Source organism: Heterodontus francisci, chromosome 4, assembly GCF_036365525.1.
Source record: "Heterodontus francisci isolate sHetFra1 chromosome 4, sHetFra1.hap1, whole genome shotgun sequence".
Lineage (NCBI taxonomy): Eukaryota > Metazoa > Chordata > Chondrichthyes > Heterodontiformes > Heterodontidae > Heterodontus > Heterodontus francisci.
The window spans coordinates 31,753,193-31,777,907 of NC_090374.1; the positions used below are offsets into that span (position 1 = coordinate 31,753,193).

At 43.5% G+C, this 24,715-nt stretch overlaps 1 protein-coding gene across 3 annotated transcripts in view; it reads left to right on the forward strand.

The window, feature by feature from the left end:
• Nucleotides 1-24,715, forward strand: part of neil3 (nei-like DNA glycosylase 3) — a 96,243-nt gene that overhangs the window by 52,423 nt on the left and 19,105 nt on the right. For all 3 annotated transcript variants that reach the window (XM_068029325.1, XM_068029326.1, XM_068029327.1), the window contains 4 exons: nucleotides 7,815-7,981; nucleotides 12,446-12,615; nucleotides 14,073-14,520; nucleotides 16,558-16,729. In XM_068029325.1, coding sequence (XP_067885426.1) covers nucleotides 7,815-7,981; nucleotides 12,446-12,615; nucleotides 14,073-14,520; nucleotides 16,558-16,729 — 957 coding nt within the window. The remainder of the gene's footprint in view (nucleotides 1-7,814; nucleotides 7,982-12,445; nucleotides 12,616-14,072; nucleotides 14,521-16,557; nucleotides 16,730-24,715) is intronic.

The window sequence follows — 24,715 nt, forward strand, 5'->3', positions numbered from 1 at the left end:
GATACAGACCCTTAGAAAATAGGCGACATGTTTAGGTAGAGGATCTGGACCGGTGCAGGCTTGGAGGGCCGAAGGGCCTGTTCCTGTGCTGTAATTTTCTTTGTTCTTTTGTGCAGTTAAGCAACTATGGTCAACACACATTAAGAGGTAAGAGATCTTCTTTGGCCTCCTTGTCTCGAGAGACAATAGGTAAGCGCCTGGAGGTGGTCAGTGGTTTGTGGAGCAGCGCCTGGAGTGGCTATAAAGGCCAATTCTAGAGTGACAGGCTCTTCCACAGGTGCTGCAGAAATATTTGTTGGTCGGGGCTGTTACACCGTTGGCTCTCCCTTTGCACTTCTGTCTTTTTTCCTGCCAACTGCTAAGTCTCTTCGACTCGCCACACTTTAGCCCCGCCTTTATGGCTGCCTGCCAGTTCTAGCGATCGCTGGCAACTGACTCCCACGTCTTGTGATCAGTGTCACAGGACTTCATGTCGCGTTTGCAGACGTCTTTAAAGCGGAGACATGGATGGCTGGTGGGTCTGATACCGGTGGCGAGCTCGCTGTACAATGTGTCTTTGGGCATCCTGCCATCTTCCATGCGGCTCACATGGCCAAGCCATCTCAAGTGCCGCTGACTCAGTAGTGTGTATAAGCTGGGGATGTTTGCCACCTCGAGGACTTCTGTGTTGGAGATACGGTCCTGCCACCTGATGCCAAGTATTCTCCGGAGGCAGTGAAGATGGAATGAATTGAGACGTCGCTCTTGGCTGACATACGTTGTCCAGGCCTCGCTGCCATAGAGCAAGGTACTGAGGACACAGGCTTGATACACTCGGACTTTTGTGTTCCGTGTCAGTGCGCCATTTTCCCACACTCTCTTGGCCAGTCTGGACATAGCAGTGGAAGCCTTTCCCATGCGCTTGTTGATTTCTGCATCGAGAGACAGGTTACTGGTGATAGTTGAGCCTAGGTAGGTGAACTCTTGAACCACTTCCAGAGCGTGGTAGAGATGGAACAAGCTAAAAGGAAAGGTTCACACTTACCTCAGGGATTCGCGGCCGACATTCACGGAGAAGACTCGGAGGGTGGAGTTCCAGACCGGTCAGTCTAAAAAACTTACCTCTGGTAAAAAGAAACTGAAAAGTGACGTCATAGAAAAGCTGTGACTTGATTGGCTGGTAGGGAAGTTGTATTGAATTTGAAAATAAAACATTGGTAAAAATTGATTAAAACCCTAATTAACTAATTAATAAGTAGAGTAACGAAACCAGAGGGAGGAGATTACTGTATTTAGTTAGCATTTAATATTTATGGTAGAAATCTAGCACTAGGGACCATATGGTTAATTATAACAATTTAGTAAGGATTTAATAAGTATTTATTTTATATTAATTAACTAATTAGTGCTAGAAATGACAGACGGGTGAAGTGCTTCACCTGTGAGATGTGGGATGTCCGTGACGCTTCCAGCGTTCCGGACGACTACATCTACAGGAAGTGTACCCAGTTGCAGCTCCTCACAGACCGCATGGATCGGTTGGAGCGGCAACTGGATGCACTTAGGAGTATGCAGGTGGCAGAAAGCGTCATAGACAGGAGTTTTAGAGAAGTGGTTACACCCAAGGTGCAGGCAGTTCGATGGATGACTGCTAGAAGGGGCAGGCAGTCATTGCAGGAATCCCCTGTGGCTATCCCCCTCTCTAACAAGTATACCGTTTTGGATACTGTTGGGGGGGATGGCCTATCAGGGGAAAACAGCAGCAACCAGAGCAGTGGCACCACGGCTGGCACTGTTCAGCAGAGAGGGACAAAGCGCAGAAGAGCAATAGTTATCGGGGACTCTATAGTCAGGGGCACAGATAGGCGCTTCTGTGGACGTGAAAGAGACTCCAGGATGGTATGTTGCCTCCCTGGTGCCAGGGTCAAGGATGTCTCTGAACGGACATAGGGCATTCTGAAGGGGGAGGGTGAACAGCCAGAGGTTGTGGTACACTTCGGTACCAACGACATAGGCAGGAAGAGTGATGAGGTCCTGCAGGGGGGAGTTTAGGGAGTTAGGTAGAAAGTTAAAAAAACAGGATCTCTAGGGTTGTAATCTCGGGATTACTCCCTGTGCCACGTGCCAGTGAGGCTAGAAATAGGAAGATAGTGCAGCTAAACACGTGGCTGAACAGCTGGTGTAGAAGGGAGGGTTTCAGATATCTGGACCATTGGGATCTCTTCAGGGACAGATGGGACCTGTACAAGAAGGACGGGTTGCATCTAAACTGGAGGGGCACAAATATCCTGGCTGCGAGGTTTGCTAGCGTCACTTGGGAGGGTTTAAACTAGTGTGGCAGGGGGGTGGGAACCAGAGCAGTAGGACAGCAAGTGAAATAAATGAAGGGGGACTTGTAAATAAGGCCAGTAAGACTGAGAGGAAGAGCAGGAAGGGAGATGTTGCAAAGAACAGCGGGACTGGTGGTCTGAAGTGCATTTGTTTCAATGCGAGAAGTATAACAGGTAAGGCAGATGAACTTAGAGCTTGGATTAGTACTTGGAACTATGATGTTGCTATTACAGAGACTTGGTTGAGGGAAGGACAGGATTGGCAGCTTAAATGTTCCAGGATTTAAAAGCTTCAGGCGGGATAGAGGGGGATGTAAAAAGTGGGGGGGAGTTGCATTACTGGTTAAGGAGAATATCACAGCTGTACTGCGGGAGGACACCTCAGAGGCAATATGGGTGGAGCTCAGGAATAGGAAGGGTGCAGTCACGATGTTGGGGGTTTACTACAGGCCTCCCAACAGCCAGCGGGAGGTAGAGGAGCAGATATGTAGACAGATTTTGGAAACATGTAAAGGTAACAGGGTTGTAGTGGTGGGTGATTTTAACTTCCCCGATATTGACTGGGACTCACTTAGTGCTAGGGGCTTGGATGGGGCAGAATTTGTAAGGAGCATCCAGGAGGGCTTCTTGAAACAGTATGTAGATAGTCCAACTAGGGATGGGGCCATTCTGGACCTGGTATTGGGGAATGAGCCCAGCCAGGTGGTCGAAGTTTCAGTAGGGGAGCATTTCGGGAGCAGTGACCATAATTCCATAAGTTTTAAGGTACTTGTGGATAAGTATAAGAGTAGTCCTCGGATGAAGGTGCTAAATTGGGGGAAGGCTAATTATAACAATATCAGGCAAGAACTGAAGAATTTAGATTGGGGACGGCTGTTTGAGGGTAAATCAACATCTGACATGTGGGAGTCTTTCAAACGTCAGTTGATTAGAATCCAGGACCAGCATGTTCCTGTGAGGAAGAAGGATAAGTTTGGCAAGTTTCGGGAACCTTGGATAACACGGGATATTGTGAGCCTCATCAAAAAGAAAAAGGAAGCATTCGTAAGCGCTGGAAGGCTAGGAGCAGACGAATCCCTTGAGGAATATAAAGACAGTAGGAAGGAACCTAAGCAAGGAGTCAGGAGGGCTAAAAGGGGTTATGAGAAGTCATTGGCAAACAGGATTAAGGAAAATTCCAAGGCTTTTTATACGTATATAAAGAGCAAGAGGGTAACCAGGGAAAGGGTTGGCACACTCCAGGACAGAGAAGGGAATCTATGTGTGGAGCCAAAGGAAATGGGCGAGGTGCTAAATGAGTACTTTGCATCAGTATTTACCAAGGAGAAGGACTTGGTGGATGATGAGCCTAGGGAAGGGAGCGTAGATAGTCTCAGTCATCTCATTATCAAAAAGGAGGAGGTGTTGGGTGTCTTGCAAAGCATTAAGGTAGATAAGTTCCCAGGGCCTGATGGGATCTACCCCAGAATACTGAGGGAGGCAAGGGAAGAAATTGCTGGGGCCTTGACAGAAATCTTTGCATCCTCATTGGCTACAGGTGAGGTCCCAGAGGACTGGAGAATAGACAATGTTGTTCCTTTGTTTAAGAAGGGTAGCAAGGATAATCCAGGAAATTATAGGCCGGTTAGCCTTACGTCAGTGGTAGGGAAACTATTAGAGAGGATTCTTCGGGACAGGATTTACTCCCAATTGGAAACAAATGGACTTATTAGCGAGAGGCAGCATGGTTTTGTGAAGGGGAGGTCGTGTCTCACTAATTTGATTGAGTTTTTTGAGGAAGTGACAAAGATGATTGATGAAGGAAGGGCAGTGGATGTTGTCTGTATGGACTTCAGCAAAGCCTTTGACAAGGTCCCTCATCGCAGACTGATACAAAAGGTGTAGTCACATGGGATCAGAGGGGAGCTGGCAAGATGGATACAGAACTGGCTCGGTCATAGAAGACAGAGGGTAGCAGTGGAAGGGTGCTTTTCTGAATGGAGGAAGGTGACTAGTGGTGTTCTGCAGGGATCAGTGCTGGGACTTTTGCTGTTTGTAGTATATATAAATGATTTGGAGGCAAATGTAGCTGGTTTGATTAGTAAGTTTGCGGACGACGCAAAGGTTGGTGGAGTTGCGGATAGTGATGAGGATTGTCAGAGGATACAGCAGGATATAGATCGGTTGGAGGCTTGGGCGGAGAAATGGCAGATGGAGTTTAATTCGGACAAATGTGAGGTAATGCAAATTGGAAGGTCTAATGCAGGTGGAAAGTATACAGTAAATGGCAGAACCCTTAGGAGTATTGACAGGCAGAGAGATCTGGGCGTACAGGTCCACAGGTCTTTGAAAGTGGCAACGCAGGTGGATAAGGTAGTCAAGAAGGCATACGGCATGCTTGCCTTCATCGGTTGGGGCATAGAGTATAAAAATTGGCAAGTCATGCTGCAGCTATACAGAACTTTAGTTAGGCCACACTTAGAGTATTGTGTGCAATTCTGGTCGCCTCACTACCAGAAGGACGTGGAGGCTTTGGAGAGGGTACAGAAGAGGTTTACCAGGATGTTGCCTGGTCTGGAGGGCATTAGCTGTGAGGAGAGGTTGGAAAAACTCGGCTTGTTTTCACTGGAACGACGGAGGTGGAGGGGCGACATGATAGAGGTTTGCAAAGTTATGAGCGGCATGGACAGAGTGGATAGTCAAGCTTTTTCCCAGGGCGGAAGAGTCAGTTACTAGGGGACATAGGTTTAAGGTGAGAGGGGCAAAGTTTATAGGGGGTGTGCGAGGCAAGTTCTTTACACAGAGGGTGGTGAGTGCCTGGAACTTGTTGCCGGGGGAGGTGGTGGAAGCAGGTACCATAGAGACGTTTAAGAGGCATCTTGACAAATACATGAATAGGATGGGAATCGAGGGATATGGACCCCGGAAGTGCAGAAGGTTTTAGTTTAGGCAGGCATCAAGATCGGCGCAGGTATGGAGGGCCGAATGGCCTGTTCCTGTGTTGTTCTGTTCTTTGTTCATGCACCTGTAAAGAAAAGCAGAAATCCAACAGACTGGGAGAGCTATAAAAAACGAGATATAGAGAAAGTAAAGGCTAAAAGAGAACATAGAAAAAATCTTACAAGAGATATCAAAGCTAAATATAAAAGTCTATAAATATATTCAGAGAGTGTTCAAGTGAAATGTAGGCTCATTAATGCCATGAATGACATATCAAGTGGACGTAAATGATGTCTTGCCATCATTTCGAAGAAGAGCAGGAGAGTTAATCCTGGTTTCCTGGCCAATATTTATCCCTCAATCACCATCCCAAAACTAGATTTTCTAATCATTAATACGTTGCTGTTGTGGGAGCTTGCTCTGTGCAGACAGATTAACTAGTCATTTATATCTGTTCCTGTTTGTGGTGCCTTGCTATGTATCAACAATGGTTGCATTTCCAAAGGTAAGAACCACTGGCTGTAAGGCATTTTCGAATATCCTGCGGACTTCCATTTCCCTCTTTTTTTTTTCTCACTGCCCTCGTGTGGCTTCACTTTACCTGTCACCATACAGCAAACACATCTCCTACAATGGCTTTTGTTCTGCCTTAGGTTTGCCCGATAACTCCATTTTTGATCCCTTCTTCACCTGGGCTATGGGTTGCCCTTAGGTGACATAATCAGCATGCATATGAAAACTGACTTTATATCCATGAATTATGTCCTGCTTTAGTTGTGTGCCACTTCAAGATCCAGAGATCTTGACTACCACTGTTGTCTGACTGCTTAGCAGATATTAAGAGTGAGAATTTTCAACTCAACATCAGCAAAACCATAGTCATAGTCATCATGACTGAAACTCCACACCTGAGTACCTGGTTCCCATCCTCTCAGATTGAAACTGTTAATGTGCAACCTCAATGCTTTGCTTGACTCCGAGTTGAGTTTCATATACCATATTTGGCCTCGGCCAAGTCTGTATTTTAAGCATCTCAGCCCCAAATTAACTCTCAGTGCCACTGAAGAACAGTCCACGCTTTTGTTGCCTCCAGACTCCGTTATTTTGATGCCCGCCTTGCTGACTTTCCAAGTTCTATCCTTTCACAAATAGCAACACGTACAAACACTCTGCCATCTTCATTCTGTCATGCATTAAGACCTGCTTCTCGATTAAGAGTGTCGTCTGTGGCTCATTGCCAGCACTCTTATTTCTGAGTCAGAGGTTTTGTGGGTTGAAGTGTCCTAGCCCCAACCATCTTCAGCTGCTTCATCAATGACCTTCCCTCCATCATAAGGTCAGAAGTGGCGATGTATGACTGTATGATGATCAGTACCATTCGCAACTCCTCAGTTACTGAAGCCATCCGTGTCCTTATGCAGCAAAACCTGGACAACATTCAGGGCTGATATGTGGCAAGTAACATTCGCGCCAAACAAGCAATGACGTTCTCCAACAAGAGTGAATCTAGCCATCTCCCCTTAACGTTCAACGGCATTGCCTTCGCTGAATCCCTCACTATCGACTTCCTTGGAGTTACCATTGACCAGAAACTGAACTGGAGCAGACACAGCAATACTGTGGCTACAAGAGCAGGTCAGAGGCTGGGAATTCTGCAGCGAGTAACTCACCTCCTGTCTCCCCAATGCATGTCCACCATCTACAAGGCACAAGTCAGAAGTGTGATAGAATACTCTCCACAGGCCTGGATGTATGCAGCTCAAGAGGTTTGGTACCATTCAGGACAAAGCAGCCCACTTGATTGGCACCCCATCCACCACTTTCAACATTCACTTCCTCCACCATTGACACATAGTGGCAGCAGTGTGTACCATCTATAAGATACACTGCAGCAACTCACCAAAGCTCCTTAGACAGCACCTTGCAAACCCAGGTCCTCTGACATCTAGATGGACAAGGGCAGCAGATGCATGGGAACACCACAACCTGCAAGTTCCCCTCCAAGTCACACACCATCCTGACTTGGAACTATATCGCCGTTCCTTTACTGTCGTTGGGTCAAAATCTTGGAACTCCCTTCCTAATGGCACTGGCGGTATACCTACATCCCAAGGACTGCGGCAGCTCACTACCAACTTCTGAAGGGCAATTGGACATGAGCAATAAATACTGCCCTAGCAAATGGCACCCACATTCCATGAACGAATTAAAATAAAAACATAAATACTCTCTCCTCAAAACCTGCCTCTTTACATATTCTTCCTGTTTGTCACCATTGCTAATTCTTGTAACTCAATTTCTTGATCTCTGTTGAAGTGTTTCTTTTTACTTGTGCTAAATGTAAATTATTATTGAATAATGCTATCATCAGCTGTTTACATGAGAATAAAGTGAGAAAAATGTGAAAACTTTTACACATGGTAATTATCAGAATCTTCACTTTAGAACCTGAGCTACCACTGGAGATCTATATGTAATTGGCACAATTTGAACTCTTATGTTAAACACTGGTCGGTGAATTGGTTTTTGGCAAAAGTCTATCCTAAAGTCTGTTGTGATTTAATTCTTTTGCTTCCTACTTTTTAGTGTCGTAAGATGGGGTCAGCCTTGTATAAACATTACAGAGTATACAAACGTTCCTCATGTGGACAGTGCAATGGTAAAATCACTGTCTGCCGCCTTGGTGAGAATAAGCGAATGACGTACTTTTGCTCTCGCTGTCAGAAGGAAGATCCCTGTCAGGTTGACATTAGGTATGCACATGTATAAAATATGTTGAAGTACAATGTACACCAGACACATTTGGAAAGTTGAGCTAAAACGAGACCATGTAGACTTGGTATCATTTTGAAATTGTAATTTTGATCTGACCACACAACACCTTGTGAATTTGGCTGACTTGAATTTTATTACAAATTTATTTTCATTTTTGATTTTGAATTAAGAACTTTAGAGCATTCCTTTAATTTATAGTTATTTTCCAGCTCCAATTAACTTTTTTATTTTTGTGCCAGCTTCCAAAAGTTGTAGTATGGATCCATATTTTTCATTCCCCTTACACTTTGCACTTGTTTTTCCTCTAGTTATTTCTGGGCTTCCTGTGACCATATTTTATGACCTGTCCAAATGTTGCAAATCTCAATTTATGATTGAAAAATTTGATTGTGGTGTCATGTGAGGAGCCAGTATCTTGAAGTCTGACTAGATCAGCTTCTCTTGGTCTTTATCGATTGCTTTTCTTTCCATTTTCCCCTTCCCTCTTGAATTTAGTTATTCTCTTCTTACTATTCAGATATTGCTAAGCTCTAAACTATTTTGTAAGCCAGTGGGGTGAACAGGTTATCCTAGCCACTATTATATTCTTCATTCTGAATGTGGTGTCACTGTCAGTTACTACCCATCCCTAGTTTAACTCTCCACTGGCTAGAGTCATACCTTGTGCAAAGGACGATGGTTGCGGTTGTTGGAGGTCAATCATCTCATAACATAAGACATAGGAGCAGGAGTAGGCCATTCAGCCCCTCAAGCCTGCCCCGCCATTTAATAAGATCGTGGCTGATCTGTCCCAGGCCTCAGCTCCTTTTTCGGGCCTGCTCTGCCTAACCCTCGACTCCCCGAGATATCAAAAAAATCTCCGTTCCAGGACATCACTGCAGGAGTTCTTCAGGGCAGTATCCTAGGACCAACCATCTTCAGCTGCTTCATCAATGACCTTCCCTCCATCATAAGGTCAGAAGTGGGGGTGTTCGCTGATGATTGCATAATGTTCAGTACCATCCGCGACGACTCAGATACTGAAGCAGTCTGTGCCCATATACAAAAAGACCTGGACAACGTTCAGGCTAGGGCTGATAAGTGCAAGTTGCATTCACGCCACCCAAGTGCCAGGCAATGACCACTTCCAACTAGAGAGAATCCAACCATCTCTCTCTGACATTCAGTGGCATTGTCATCACTAAATCCCCCATTATCAACATCCTGGGGGTTACCATTGACCATAAATTGAATTGGACCAGACGTATAAGTACTGTGGCTACAAGAGCGGGTCAGAGGAATTCTGTGGTGAGTCCTGACTCCCCAAAGTCTGGCCACCATCGACAAGGCACAAGTCCGGAATGTGATGGAAGTCTGTCCACTTTCCTGGATGAGTGCAGCTCCAAGAAGCTCGACACCATTCAGGACAAAACGGCCCGCTTGATTGACACTCTGTCCACCATTCGTTCCCTCCACCACTGGCGCACAGTGGCAGCAGTGTGTACCATCTACAAAATGCACTGCAGCATCTCATCAAGGCTCCTTCGAACAACACCTTCCAAACCTGTGACCTCTACCATCTAGAATGACAAGGACAGCAGATATACGGGAACACCACCACCTGTAAGTTTCCCTCCAAGCCACACACCATTCTGACTTAGAACTATATCGCCAATCGTTCACTGTCGCTTGGTCAAAATCCTGGAACTCTTTAACAGCACTATGGGTGTAACAACACCACATGGAATGTAGTGGTTCAAGAAGGCAGCTCACCACCACCTTCCCAAGGCAATTAGGAATGGGCAATAAATGTTGGCCTAGCCAGCGATGCCTACATCCTGTAAAAAAAAATTTTAAAAACTTGAGAAGGTAGTGCTGAATTGGCTTGAATCGCTGCAGTCTATGTGGTGAAGGTGCTAAAGGGGCTGGATAGGGTAGACACAGAGATTATTTCCACTGGTTGGGGGAATCTAAAACATGGGAACACAGTCTCAGAATAAGGGGCCGATCATTTCGGACTGAGATGAGGAGAAATTGCTTCACTCAAAGGGTTGTGAATCTTTGGAATTCTTTACCCCAGAGGGTTGTGGATGCTCCATTGTTGAACACATTTAAGGCTGGGTTAGTCAGATGTTTGGTTTCTCAGGCAATCAAGGGGTATGGCAAGTTGGGTGGAAAGTGAGTTGAATCCTTAGATCAGCCATGATTGTTTTGAATGGTGGAGCAGGCTTGATGGGCCACATGGTCTACTCCTATCTTTTGTGTTCCCACCATGTTGCTAGATAGGGAGTTCCAGGATTTTGATCCAGCGATGATTGAAGGCATGAAGGTATATCCTTCTAAGTCCAGGATAGTGTGTGACTTGAAGGAGAACTTGTCCCCATGCACCTGCTACCAATGTCCTTTTAGATGGTGGAGGCCGCGTGTTTGGGAGGTGCTTTGGCAAGTTGCTGCAGTGCATCCTCTAGTTAGTATGCATTGCATCTAAGGTATGCCAGTGGTGGAGGAGGTGAATGATTAGAGGTATCAACCAAGCACCGCTTTATCCTGGATGGAATCAGGCTTCTTGAATGTTGTTACAGCTGCACCCATCCTGTCAAGTAGAAAGTGTTACAGCACACACCTGACTTGTACCTTGTAGTTCTGCAGAGGCTTTGGGGAGTCAGCAGGTTAGCCATTTGACATAAAAGTACCTCTGACCTGCTCTAAAAACCATAACTTGTATGTAGCTGGTGCATATCTCTATTTAAATGCTCACAGTGAGATGCAAGTTCATATCATAGAATAAATACTGTTATGAAAGTGCAAAAATTTGAGAACCCATGTTTTAGAATTGTGGAGGTGGATTAATTGGAGGACTGAAGTGATTCCATAGATGCTGGACTTTGTTTATTTTAAAGGGTCACTAGAAGGACTCTGTTTAAAAACATTTACTGGATGTCACATGTCTTCAACTAAGTAAACAACAGGTGTCTTCTGACTATGGGAGTTGTTTACAAGAGAAGTGATATGTCAAGATTTATGGTGCTCAAGGGTGGGTTTCATTTTTCAATACTGCTTTGAGTCAGTTGGGTTTGTACCCTGCTAACAGGAACACCCAGCTCATCTTTTCTCCACCTCTCTGAGAAACCCTGAAAAAAATCCAGTATGTGATGGCTGTAATGCCTAATGCTACATTTCTCCTGAGAAGCATTTGGAAGACTTCTTCTCAACATCTGAAAGAACTGCTTCTGAAAAGATCCCTGTGACCCGTGTACATGTACTCGAACAACAGACTGTATGCCATCTGGAACATAACATACTTATCCTTTTTCTTCAAGAATTAACAAGTACTTTGGCTAAAGCATCTTTATATATCCTTCAGGTTGTGTGTGTGTTAAAGCTTTGCATTTTTATTGATGTAAGTCTTGTTTCATAATAAATTAATACTTTTGTTTATTAAAGAAACCTGGTTGGTGGATTTTATTCTGGAACTAAAATAGATAGAGTATATAACTGGCCGCGTCTGTAACTGGGTATGCCTTTGTTGTGTTGTGACGTAGAGAAGTGGAGCTAGAGAAAGACAGCACACTTCTCCCACCTTGATCACAACAATACAGATAGGAAGTTTTCATTGTCCCATTTTAGTTCATCCATCCAGAAAGACCCTACAGTCTCCTGTTCCCTTCCATTGCAGCATCTGTTTCTTAAATAATTTGAGTTTTACTTCTGCTTCTTTACCTGGAAGAGCATTGATCACTCTTGTGTGAAGAGTAATTTCCTGAAATCTGTGCTACATTCAAGGGCAGCTATATATTCTGTTTTACTCCAACAACTCTCAAGCTGCTCTGCACCATCCAGGACAAAGCAGTCCGCTTGATCTGCACACCATCTTAAACCACCTTCAACATTCACTCCCTTCACCACCGACGTACAGTGGCGCCATCTGCAAGATGCACTGCAGTAACTCGCCAAGCTTCCTTCGAAAGCACCTTCCAAACCCGAGACCTGTACCTCTGAGAGGACAAGGGCAGCAGATGTATAGAAACACCACCACTTGCAACTTCCCCTTCAAGCCACACACCATCCTGACTTGGAATTATATCACCACTTCACTATCATTGGGTCAAAAACCTGGAACCTGCACCACATGGACTGAAGTGATTCAAGAAGACGGCATACCTTCTTGAGGGCAATTAGGGATGGACAACAAATGCTGGCATTGACATTGATACTCACATCCTTTGAACAAATAGATGTTGTATTTTTAAATGGCATTGCTGGTATTAGAGGTCTATATACAACTTCTCATTCAATTTAAATGCACTGTTTGTAAACAAAACAAACGTTGAGGGTATTCTAGAAAATTTTAATTCCAATAATTCTCAACATTTTAGCTGGGCTATCGCATTTTTATTCTGAAAACTATTTCGATAACTGAAACTGTTTGTCCAATGCTTTCTGTTGTCTTTTTTTTTTAACAGTAATTTGCCTAAACGGAATAGCCTGATAGGCTGGGCACATGGCTTTGGTGATTATTCTACTGACACCATTGCCAAAAAAGAGGAGGAAGAATGGACATGTTCACTTTGCACATTAATAAATGCGCCATTAGCTGAGTCATGTAATGCCTGTTTGACACCAAGGCCTGTCAGTAAGTACAATCTTCAGCAAGTGGACTGAAACAATTTTAGTCATTATTATAAAGTTGATTTAACTTTCATACATTTGTGATTTTAATGTCTCCAGTTTCTTAACCCCCTGTGGCATAGTTAGTATCTATCAAGAGAGAGATGTATTACTGTTGGAAATGTAAATTGAAACTTGGCATGAAGTTGGCCAAAATGTTCAGGTCAATTATAGTTTTCAAGTTGTTGAATTTTATTTACACAACAAATGAAATATTAATGACTGTTTACATATTAATGACAATTTCCTCCACGTATGGGACCTAGATTTACCGCCCCCCTCCGCCACCCCCCCCCCCACCATCCCCAGGAAATAGTTCTATTGTAGTTTCAATAGTGTGTGGTGCAAGTGTGTAAATGAAAATTGTAAACCGTTCAAGAAAAACCATTGCCAAAATTGCAAGCAAGTCCTTTTCTTACATTTTATTGAGGGGCTGAGAGTTTAACACTCTCATGAACATCTTGCTCACAACACTTAAATGAATGGGCTGGATTTTGCCAGCCCTTCGGCGTCGTGGATCGTGGCGGGGAGGCCCGTAAAATGCTTGTGGGAGTGACCTGCCACAACCCACGATGCCGAGAAGGCCCCGCCAGATATTAGCGGCGGTGGCGAGGCCTTCATTAAAATATGGAAATGAGGTTACCTAAAATGAAAATGAACTTGCCTGTTGTCGGCAGCCGGCCCATGCAGATTTTACGGCTGCCAATCCCAAAATGTGCGCCTTTGGAACTCCGTACGGAGTTCCGAGGCGAGAAACTAGTGGGGACGAGGGAGGACTAAAATTGTCAGCTTGGGGGGTGGGGGGCAGTGGGGTAAATGTTTTTTATTGGCTGTTGGGATGGTGGGAAGGGGTTAAAGGGCAAAGGTGATGAGGTTGGGGGGGGGAACGTTCAGGGTGGGAATAAAATTAATGTCTGTCAGATTGGCATATAAAACAACCATTGGGATTGGAAAGGACCTCCTTTTTGAATTTTATTTAAAAAATTTAACAAGGCAATTTCTCTTTAAAGATTAAAATTTCTGTTAAGGGCTTGAAGCCCTTTAAAAATGGTGCACGTGCCTGCGCAATGGCGCCAGACACATTGCCGGAGATGCAGCCACATTGCTGGAGATGCAGCGGCCGCCCCTTCCATGTCATCAGGGGCGGTCGCTCTGCCCCCTCCATCTAAATGAGCCCCCGTGCATAATATCGCGGGGGCTCTGCGGCAGCCGCACTGTGCGGGCAGACTGCCGACTTCAAAACGCGCCGCCGCGATCGTGCTATTAAAATTCAGCCCAGTGTATCTATAAAATCTCTCTCGCCACCTCCTAAGTAAATGCAAAATTTAACTCTCAAAAGGGCGCATAAAAAATTTCACTTTCATGGTATTGAAGATTAATCGTGTTCAGTCATATTAACTGTGTGCTGTTTATCTTTTAAAGGTGAAGCTTCTCTTCCGATGTCTAACTTTGACACTGATCTCATAAAGTACCCATGCAATAGTTTTGGTAAGCCTCTGGTGGAGTGGAAGTTGAATCGGAAGGCAGCATTTGGTACAACAACACTGGTTCTCACATCACTAAGGAGCTCTGGAGAGAGCTCCAGATCCACTTTCTCAGCAGGCGGTGAAATGAAAAGGAAGATGCCATTATCGCTTGGAAATCCTTCACTTCAAGCTTTGTCATTGGTTAAGAATAGTTCTGCAAATGGAACAAACTCAAACCTCTGGATGAATAGTCCCTTTAATAATTATGCAAATCAAACAGCCAGCCGTTCAACATCATTCAGTTGCACCAACCAAGGTTCATTTCATCAGACTCCCAAAAGAATGAAAAAGGACCATCAGTCGACTTTTGATTCCAAGACAAGTACAACAGTTTCTGTTTTCAGGTGTGCCCATAGACATATCTATTTAAAGTGAAACTTCAGGTTATAGAAAGTTGCTGTGAATATCAGTATTTAAGTAAGCTAACTGCTTGATAGGAATGACATGCCTTTCACACATCTGGGCATTATTTTACATTTTCTAAAGAAAAATTGCTGCCCATCTTAACAGCTTATATTGCTGCTTTGATCAGATATTTTATGGTGGATATATTATTAAATCTATCCTTTTGTAACTGATGTTTGCAGAAAATGGATCCAGATAATGTCCTCCATTAGTGAACTGCTTAGTTGCTATCTGGGCAGTTCTTAACAATTTAAATGGCACAGAATCTACTTGCAGACCAGATTATTTTTTCCTTACATATGCAGATATTACCTGCACAGCGCTGTGACTTACACACCAGATTTTAAATGTCGTGTGTTTTATAAACAGAATTTTATTATTGCAGACTTATGGGGCAGGATTTTCCCTGCAGGCTTCTGAACGCCACCTTCTGGCCGAAATGTGGATCAGTCTCTGATTTTCCCCAGAGCGGCCAATTAATGGCCAGAGGGCAGGCTCGCCGTCCAAGTAAGGACAGCGGGCAGGCTCTCAAAGCTAGAAAGCCAATCAAGAGGCCTTCCAGCTTGAAATGAGCAACAGGTTGTGATGACAGATAAGGAAGAGAGAGGGTGCTTCAAAATGGAGGCGCCTTCTTTCTAACGTTTTTGAATTCAAAGTAAAAATGGGTTTTGCAGCCAAGCCAAGTCTAGGGGTAGCTCCTCCACAGGGCAGCCTGTGGCTACTGCAGCACCCAAGCAGACGGGGAGGGCCTCTAGCCCTACCTTGACCGTGGAAAATCCCAATCGGCCTCCTTTAATTGACCATAAGTGGCCCTTAATGAGCCATGCCAACTACCCTCATCTGAAAGACAGCACCTCTGACAATACAGTACTGGAGTGCCTCAGTCTGTAGTGTGACTTGAATCCCTAACCTTCTGACTCAAACTGAACCAAACTGACTTGCTAAGTGATACAGACTAGGATGTTCCCAGGTTTGGGCCCCGATCTGTGCTGAGTTAACGCATCTCCCGAGCAACTGTTGAAGAACTACAGTTGTTCTTGGTATCTCTTTGGTAAGTAACAAGAGGGATTAATACAAAGGTGTATCTTGACCTAATCTGAGACAGTCATGGTTTTAGGATTGAGACGTCACGCTTCACTAATATATTGGATTACTCTGAGGAGGTAACCGATCCAGTTGTAGGAGACCCAATGAATGTTACCTACCTGGATTTCATGAAAGCACCCACTTAACAGGTTACTACATAAGATTCAAGCCCATGGGATAGATGTGAATGTATTAAAACGGATTGGCAAATGGTGGGTAGCCAACAAAGAGTTATAGTACATGGACAGGTTGTTCGAAATGCACCAAGGGAATGTAATGGATAGATGGACTAAAGGTCTTCTCCTGCCTGAAACTGTTGCGATGTAAGAGTCCGACTTGGTTTCAGCTTCTTATTGCCTATTGATCTCTAAATACAAGTGGACATCGGTTAAGGACATGATCAAACTTAAATATGACATAGCTCAGGTATATTGAAGGTACTCTCGGCACTACAATTTATTATTTCAGAATGTTTTTTTCATAATTGAAAATCAGTGATTTTTAACAGCAGAGATATGAAGGTTGCTGAGAGGTCAGATATTTTCCTGCTGTTAAAATTGAACTAATTTTAATAGTTGGGAGAGAAATAGTTTTAATGGCAAGGGTTTGAAAAACAAGATGAATTTGTTTTCTTTACCTTCACCCCTTAGTAAATCCAAATGACAAACTAACATTCTAGACTGTGAATAATTCTAAAATGACATATCATTTTAGAGTTATTCACAGTCCAGTGATTTCCTGCTGCAAAATGGTGATATTTCTCAAGCTTCAACCTGCAGACTGGTTGTCCAGGAGGCATTGAGCCCTGAAATTGCACAAAAGGCAGTTTTATTGCATAGTTTTTATAAAAAGAATGTAGTTGAATTAATAAAAAAATCTTGTGTTCACAGGGACTCTGTTAATATGAATGATGGCACTGCTGCTGTAAATCCTGAAATCCCATGTTGCAAAAAACATAGTTGCCCCTGCACGCTGAGAGTCGTCAAGAAAGAAGGCGACAACAAAGGGAGGCAGTTTTATGGGTGCTCCCTACCTCGAGAATCCCAGTGTGACTACTTTCAAGTGAGTATGTTGCTGTACTCTAGTGGAGTCCAAATTACCTGACCTCATGGAAGTGACACTCCTTCTGGATGATTTAGTCTCCCAAATATACTGCTGATTGCACTGTAAATATTAAATGTGCTGCCGCTATCCACTTCGACACTTCCTTGCTTCTTCTGTCTGCTGGCTCAAAGCTCCCCCTCATATCTGTTTGTGATTCCAGTCACTGGACCAGTCATTGATTGAAGTATAACAGCCAAAATGCTTCCCACTGTGATAACCACAGGACTTCCTATTTCAGGGCTGGTACTGCATTCAAAATACACTCTCCTTAGCAAATTAGTAAGCTCTGTACTGTTCTTCCAATCAAAAGCTCCACTAAGATCAGCACAAGATGAAACAAAATTGTTGCAGGTGAGCATCTACTACGTTTAGCACTCCCCATTGTAGTGTGGATCTGGTGGTTGGCTTTGGGGAACCATTTTAACGCTGACGTACTTTTATGTTAGATTTGGCAGCTGGAATTGCAGGCAAGCGCATGGAGAACTTTCACTGCTGAGAACATATGAAATGTGATGGGAAGTAATACTGCTGGTTTTGAATCCTGCTGACCATTAGTTTGCTATGAAAATTCTCACGGATTAGAAAGACTACTGAAAATTCAGTTTACACTTTATGACATCATCATTTTCAGCAAATCCAATCAGACAAATAACATTGTAACTACAAAACGACAACCATTCTATCATTACTAGTTTTGTTTTATTACTTCAGATAAAATATGATGTCATGCAAGCCCCCAACTGCCAAGAATGAGGCATATTAATTTTGTCATATGAACATTGATTTTAAACTGTTGCTGGGAAGAAGAGAAGGCTTGTTACAAGGACTGCCAGACACTTAGCTGAAAAATATTTGCATACTAACAGACAGTGCTTGTGGAGACAAAGGACCATTCCCTGACACATTCAACCCACAATGGATTTTGATCACCATTCATTGAAGGCATAAGGAAGAGCATTCCAGAGACTGCTAAGGTGATGCAATCTACAAAAGCCGTGACTGGTTAAACCAGCTGGTCACATGACTAACTGGCTGGTCCAGGGTTTTTTGAACTAGCTAGCCACAAAGTTTTTGAACTCAAAGACTGTTTGCTGCTGGAGTGAGAAGACCTCTCCTGTCTGCTCCCATCTCTTTCTCACAAGCCTCTGGACCCACTGAGGACTCATGAACTTCAAGAGAGAAAAGTCTGCTACATCGAACAAGATTTGATAAGAATACTGGGCCCCAATGAAAAGCAAGACCTACCTACAATCAAGGACTTTACAGCGAGCTGGAAGAACAGTAACCAAAATCATAATCAGATATTGCCTCAAACTTTTCCACTTTATTTCTTCTCTTTTCTGTCTCTATCTGCATGTGTGTATCGTGTATGCATGCTAGCATGGGCGTGTCGTGTATCTGTAGATGTTAACCGAATTAGAGTTCAAATTTAATAAAGTTCAACCTTTTTTCTTTAAACCGACGAAAACCTGTTTGGCTAGTTTCTTTACCTTATAATTAGAAGTTAGTGAACAAGGGTTCACTAAGGGGGCATCTTAAAAAGAAACAGTGTGTGTAAAATTAAACCCTGTTACGGTAAGACCAGGTGAAGGCTGAGAGGGAGCCGTAGACCCCTTTCTCATCTGATCGTAACAATGGCAAAAGGAGTCCAATAAATTGATATCAATAATTACAGATGTCCTGCAGTGAGTAATGCCTGAACTTTTTTTCTTCGAAACAAAATCCATATATTAGTGTTACAATCTGAATTTATTGTAATCTCAGTTGAATGCTGATTCAGTCTTAATACGTTTAATGGTTGTATCCTGTTAGGCAAAATAGCCTGAAGATGGCACTTCAATACCGTCCAAAAACTTGACGTGAATAACTGCAGTATTCAGAACTTACTGTGGCTGGTGTCCCACATCATATGAATATCTACACAATTCGCTTTAAACATCAGCTGCACTGTAGTTTGACTATTGAATTGAAGTATTCAAAATGACTTGGAAATTACAGTAATTGCTATCTCTCTGTAGGTAATGAATGTAGTAGGGTAACAGATTACATTACATAGTGTGGAACAGTGTTTCAACTATTTATCATTTAATTGCATTTGTTCAGCTCAGTTACACATGATTTGTATAATAGGCCTACAAATCAAAATTATTTTACTAATAAGCGGAAGACACTAATAATTTTAATTGTGCAGTTGGGAACATATTTTCATGCATCTAAGATTGTGCTGTAGTAATAGAATTGTCTGCATCAACCACATTATGTATAGAATACATAATCACTTTTCTCTTACAGACCCCCAAATTAAGAATTTAATATACAGAAAATTATCAATTAAAAATAGTGCCCTGGAATTCATAATTAGCTAATATATTCGAGGCAAAATAACATTGAGATAACGAATTCAAAACTGGTCCACAGGTGGTTTCTGAAGGTATTCACCATATCTTTTATAAATATCTCTATCAGAAACTTGCATTGATCTAGCACTTTTTAATGTTGTAAATCATCCCAAGGTACTGCATAGAAATGTAATCAAACAAACTTTGACACAAAGCCACAAAAAGATAGGATAGGGAGTTCCAGAGTTTAGGGCTTAAACTCAGTGGTGGAGCATTGAAAATCAGTGATGTGCAAGAGGCCAGAATTGGAGGAGCGTGGAGATCTTGAAAGAGATCTTGAGGAAGTTACAGAGATGGGCTGAAATTTATACTCGCGCCCGGTGGCGGGTGAAAACAATAGCGAGCATCCCATGTGGGTTGCAGAGCCGCCAGGATATTAAGCGCAGCGGCTCATTTCAATATCTGGGGCGCAGCGCTTGCGCCCCCAGATGACGTGGAGTGGGTGGGCTGTCCATCCCCAGCAATGGCGTCAGCTGCTTGTGCCATTTTTAAAGGGCTTTGAGCCCAACCGTTACATTTAAATATTCAAAGGTACATTGATGTTAAAACTTATCTTGCCCCTCTCCCCCACCCCCCCACCAATAACCGTAGAATTAATTACTTGCCCTCTTTTTCCTCCCCCCAACAAAAACACTTGCCTTGTTCAGCTGACCTCCCCCCTGCCCTCCCAAAGTGCATAAACTTTACACTATAATCCTTCCCACCATCCCCTAAAGCAATAATATGACTTTGACCCCACTGCCCCCTCCCCCCAACCGCACTGAGAAATATACCTCCTGCCCCCTCCCCACCAGTGTTCCACCTTGATTTTTCCCCGGATGGATGTGAAGGCACGGGAGTGCTGGCCACTGGCATAAATATCGCTCTGGGGCAGTCGGGAGCATAACGGTAATTAATTTGTTTGTATTAATGAATTTAAATTGGGTTCCTGTTGCCAAGGGGCAGGGGACCGCCACGAGGCCTCTCCGCCTCTGGCAATATTGAGTCAGGCCTTCCTGCTGTCGGGGTTCATTGCGGGTCTCTCCCAGAGCCATTTTCTGGCCCTGTATCCCCCCCCCACCCCACCCCCGCCATGACCCCCGACGTCGGAGGGTCTGGAAAATTCAGCCCAGGGAGTGCTGATAGAGGATTGGAGAATTGCAAATGTTCCACCCTTGTTCAAAAATGCTTGTAAGGATAAGCCCAGCAACTACAGGCAAGTTAGTTTAACCTTGGTGGTGGAAAAACGTTTAGAAGCAATAATCCAGGACAAAATTAACAGTCACTTGGATGAATGTGGACTAATTAAAGAAAGCAAGTACATATTTGTTGGGGGCAAATTGTGTTTAATTTTATTGAGTTTTTTGATGAGGTAACAGATGGTTAATGAGGGTAATGCGGTTGATGTGTACATGGACTTACAAATAGCATTTGATAAAGTGCCACATAATAGGCTTGTCAGTAAAATTGAAGTGCATGGAATAAAAGGGACTGTGGCAGCTTGGATACGAAGTTGGCTGAGTGACAGGAAACTGAGAGTAGTGATGAACAGTTGTTTTTCGGACTGGAGTAAAGTTTATAGTGGGGTTCCCCAGGGGCCAGTTTTAGGACCACTGCTTTTCTTGATCTATATTAATGACCTAGACTTGGGTGTGCAGGGCACAATTTCAAAGTTTGCAGATGACACACACTTTGGAGGTATTGTGAACTGTGAGGTGGATAGTGATACACTTCAAGAGGACTTAGACAGGCTGGTGGAATGGGCAGACAGGTGGCGTGAAGTGATCTATTTTGGTAGGAAGAATGAGGAAAGGCAATATAAAATAAGGGATAGAATAAGGAATAAATAAATAAGGAATACGCCCTGGGGGGTGTATGTACACAAATCATTGAAGGTGGCAGGGCAGGTTTTAAAAAAATGTTTCATAGAATGTGTACGTCACTGGCAAGGCCAGCATTTGTTGTCCATCCCTAATTGCCCTTGAGAAGGTGGTTAGCCAACTGCAGTCTATCTGGTGTACGTACACCAACAGTGCTGTTAGGAAGGTTGAGTTAACTGTTACTAGTGCATACGGGATTCTGGACTTGATAAATCGAGGCATAAATTGCCAAATCAAGGACATACGAATCTACCTCTGCCTTAAAAACATTTAAAGACGCTGCTTCCATTGCCTTTTGAGGAAGAGAGTTCCAGAGAATATCAACCATCTGGGAGAAAAAATTTCTGCTTATCTCTGTTTTAAATGGGCAGCCCCATATTTTTAAATAGATTCTCCCACAAGGGGAAACATCAGGCTGAATTTTGCGGTGAGCTTCAAAAAGTGCATGACGCACAGGTGAGATATGCGCCACGGACCGCCGCAATATTTCGCGCGGCGGCTCATTAACATGGAGGGGGAAGACCGCCCACCCCCGCTGATGTAGAGGGGGGCGGGCGCTTCGTCGCCGGCAATGGCGTCTAGTGGCAGCGCCGTTTTTAAAGGGCTTCAAGCACTGAAAGGTCATTTAAATTTTTAAAAGTCTCGGTGTGCAAAAAATTCAAACAAAATGGTAATCTCACTTTGAATGCCCTCTCCCACCCTGCCAATGAGTACTCAATATATAAATTGCCCTATCCTCCCAAAACAAACTTTTATTCTGATGCTGAACTCCTTCCCGCCCTCCCGTTCCCCGAACTTCGTTACCTTTGACCCTCAAGCCCTTCCCACCATGCCCTCAGCCAATGGTAGGAGGTTTCCCCGCTTCCCCCACCCCCCTGCCCTGAAAATGTCACTCCTCCTCCCTCCCCACCAGTGTTACGCCTCAGATCTCCGAACGGTGATCCCAAGGCACAGAACTTACAGCAAACAACTGGAATATCGGCGTGGGACGGCTGTCTCGTGAGGTAAATAATTATTCTTCAATTGTAATTTATTTACATATGTTAGAGGTTTTTTGCTGAGCTGTGGGGGCGCCGCCCTGTGGTCTCGCTACCACCTGTAAAATGGGGCAGGGCCTTCCCAGCATCGAGGCCCACAGCTGACCTCTTCCGGAAGGATTGTCCGCACCACCCCCCCCACCCACGCCCCGCCACACCACGACTCCCGATGTCAGGAGGTTTGTTAAATTCAGCCCAACCTTTCCACATCCACCCTGTTAAGACCCTTCAGGCTCTTATATATTTCAATCAAGTTGCCTCTTACTCTTCTAAACTTCAGTGGATACAAGCCTAACCTGGTCAGTCTTTCCTCATAAGACAACTCGCCCATTCCAGTATTAGTCTAGTAAGCCTTCTCTGAACTGCTTCCAATGAATTTACATCCTTGCTTAAATAAGGAGACCAATACTGTACATAGTACTCCAGATGTGATCTCACCAATGCACTGTATAACTGAAGCATAACCTCCTTACTTTTGTATTCAGTTCCCCTCGCAATAAACAATAACATTCTATTAGCTTTTCTAATTACTTGCTGAACTTGCATACTAACCTTTTGTGATTCATGCAGTAGGACACCCAGAGCCCTCTGCATCTCAGAGCTCTGCAATCTCTCCATTTAGATAATATGCTTTTTTATTATTCCTGTCAAGAGACAATTTCACATTTTCCCACATTATACTCCATTTGTTAGATCTTTGCCCACTCACTTAACCTATCTATATCCCTTTGTAGCCTCCTTATGACCTCTTCACAACATGCTTTCCTCCCTATTTGGTGTCTTCAGCAAATTTAGCAACCATATCCTCAGTCCCTTCATCCAAGTCATTTATATAAATTGTAAAAAGTTGAGGCCCCAGCACTGATCCCTGTGGCACACCACTTGTCAACCAGAAGATGACCCAATTTTGCCAACTCTCTGTATTTCCTATTAGCTGGCCAATTTTCTGTTCATACCATGAGCTTTTATTTTCTGGAATAACCTTTGATGTGGCACCTTATCAAATGACTTCTGGAAATCTAAGTACAGTACATCCACCAGTTCACCTTTATCCACAGCACATGTTACCTCCTCAAAAAAACTCCAATAAATTGCTTAAACCTGATTTCCCTTTCACAAAACCATGTTGACTCTGCCTGATTACCTTGAATGTTTCTAAGTGCACTGCTATAATGTCTTTAATAATGGCTTCTACCATTTTCCCTATGACAGGTGTAAGCTAACTGGCCTGTATTTTCCTGCTTTCAGAATCCCTCCCTTTTTGAATAAAGGAGTTACGTTTGCTATTCTCCAATCTAATGGAACCTTCCCAGAATCTAGGGAATTTTGAAAAATTAAAACTAATGCACCAACCATCTCACTCGCCACTTCTTTTCGGACCCTAAGATGAAGCTGATCAGGACCCGGGGACTTGTCAGCCCGCAACTGCATAAATTGTTGGAGCATCACTTCTCTGGTGATTGTATTTTTCCTGAGTTCCTCCCTCCCTCCCATTGCCTGATTTACAGCTATTTCTGGGATGTCTTATATACTTATGTCCTGTGTAGTGAAGACCGATACAAAATAACTGTTCAATTCATCTGTCATCTTCTTATTTTCCCTTATTAATTCCCCAGACTCACTTTCTATAGGACCAACACTCACTTTGTTAACTTTTCTGTTTTAAATATCTATAGAAACTCTTGCTATCTGTTCTATTTCTAGCTAGCTTTCTCTCGTACTCTTAATTTTTCCCTCCTTATCAATCTTTGTCAGTCTTTGCTGTTTTTGATATTCAGTCCAATCTTCTGACTTGCCACCCATCTTTGCACAATTGTATGCTTTTTCTTTAAGTTTGATATTATCTTTAACTTTTTTTTAGTGAACCGCGGATGGTGGGTCTTCCCTTTGGAATTTTTCCTTCTCATTAGAATATTTCTATTCTGTGTATTCTTAAAAGTCTGCCACTGTATCTCTATTGACCTATCCCTTAACCTAATTTGCCAGTTAACTTTAGCTTGCTCTGCTTTCATGCCCTCATAATTGCCCTTATTTAAGTTTAAAATACTTGTCTTGGACACATTCTTCTCTCCCTCAAACTTAATGTAAAATTCAATCATATTATGATCGCTGCTACCTAGGGGCACCTTCACTATGAGGTCATCAATTAATCCTATCTCGTTGCACAAAAGCAGGTCTAGTATAGCCTGCTCTCTGGCTCCAGAACTTGCTTTTCGAAGAACCTATTTTGAAAACATTCTATCAACTCCTCATCTAGGCTACCTTTGGCCATCTGATTTTTCCAGTCTATATGTAAATTAAAATCCCCCATGATTGTCAACGTAACTTTCTGACAAGCTCCTATTATTTCTTCCTTTATACTCTGTCCTACTGTGTGGTTCCTGTTTGGGGGCTTTTTCACCACTCCCATGAGTGACCTCATGCATCTATCATTTCTCATCTCTACCCAAACTGCTTCTACCTCCTGATTTCCTGAACTTAGGTCAGCCTGCTGTAATTTGCTAATTTATTTTGTTTGTGGGATGTGGGCTGGTTGTAGTTGCTGGCTAGGCCAGAATTTCTTGCCCATCCCTCATTGCCTTTTGAACTGAGTGACTTGCTAGGACATTTCAGAGGGTATTTAAGAGTCAACCACATTGCTGTGGGTCT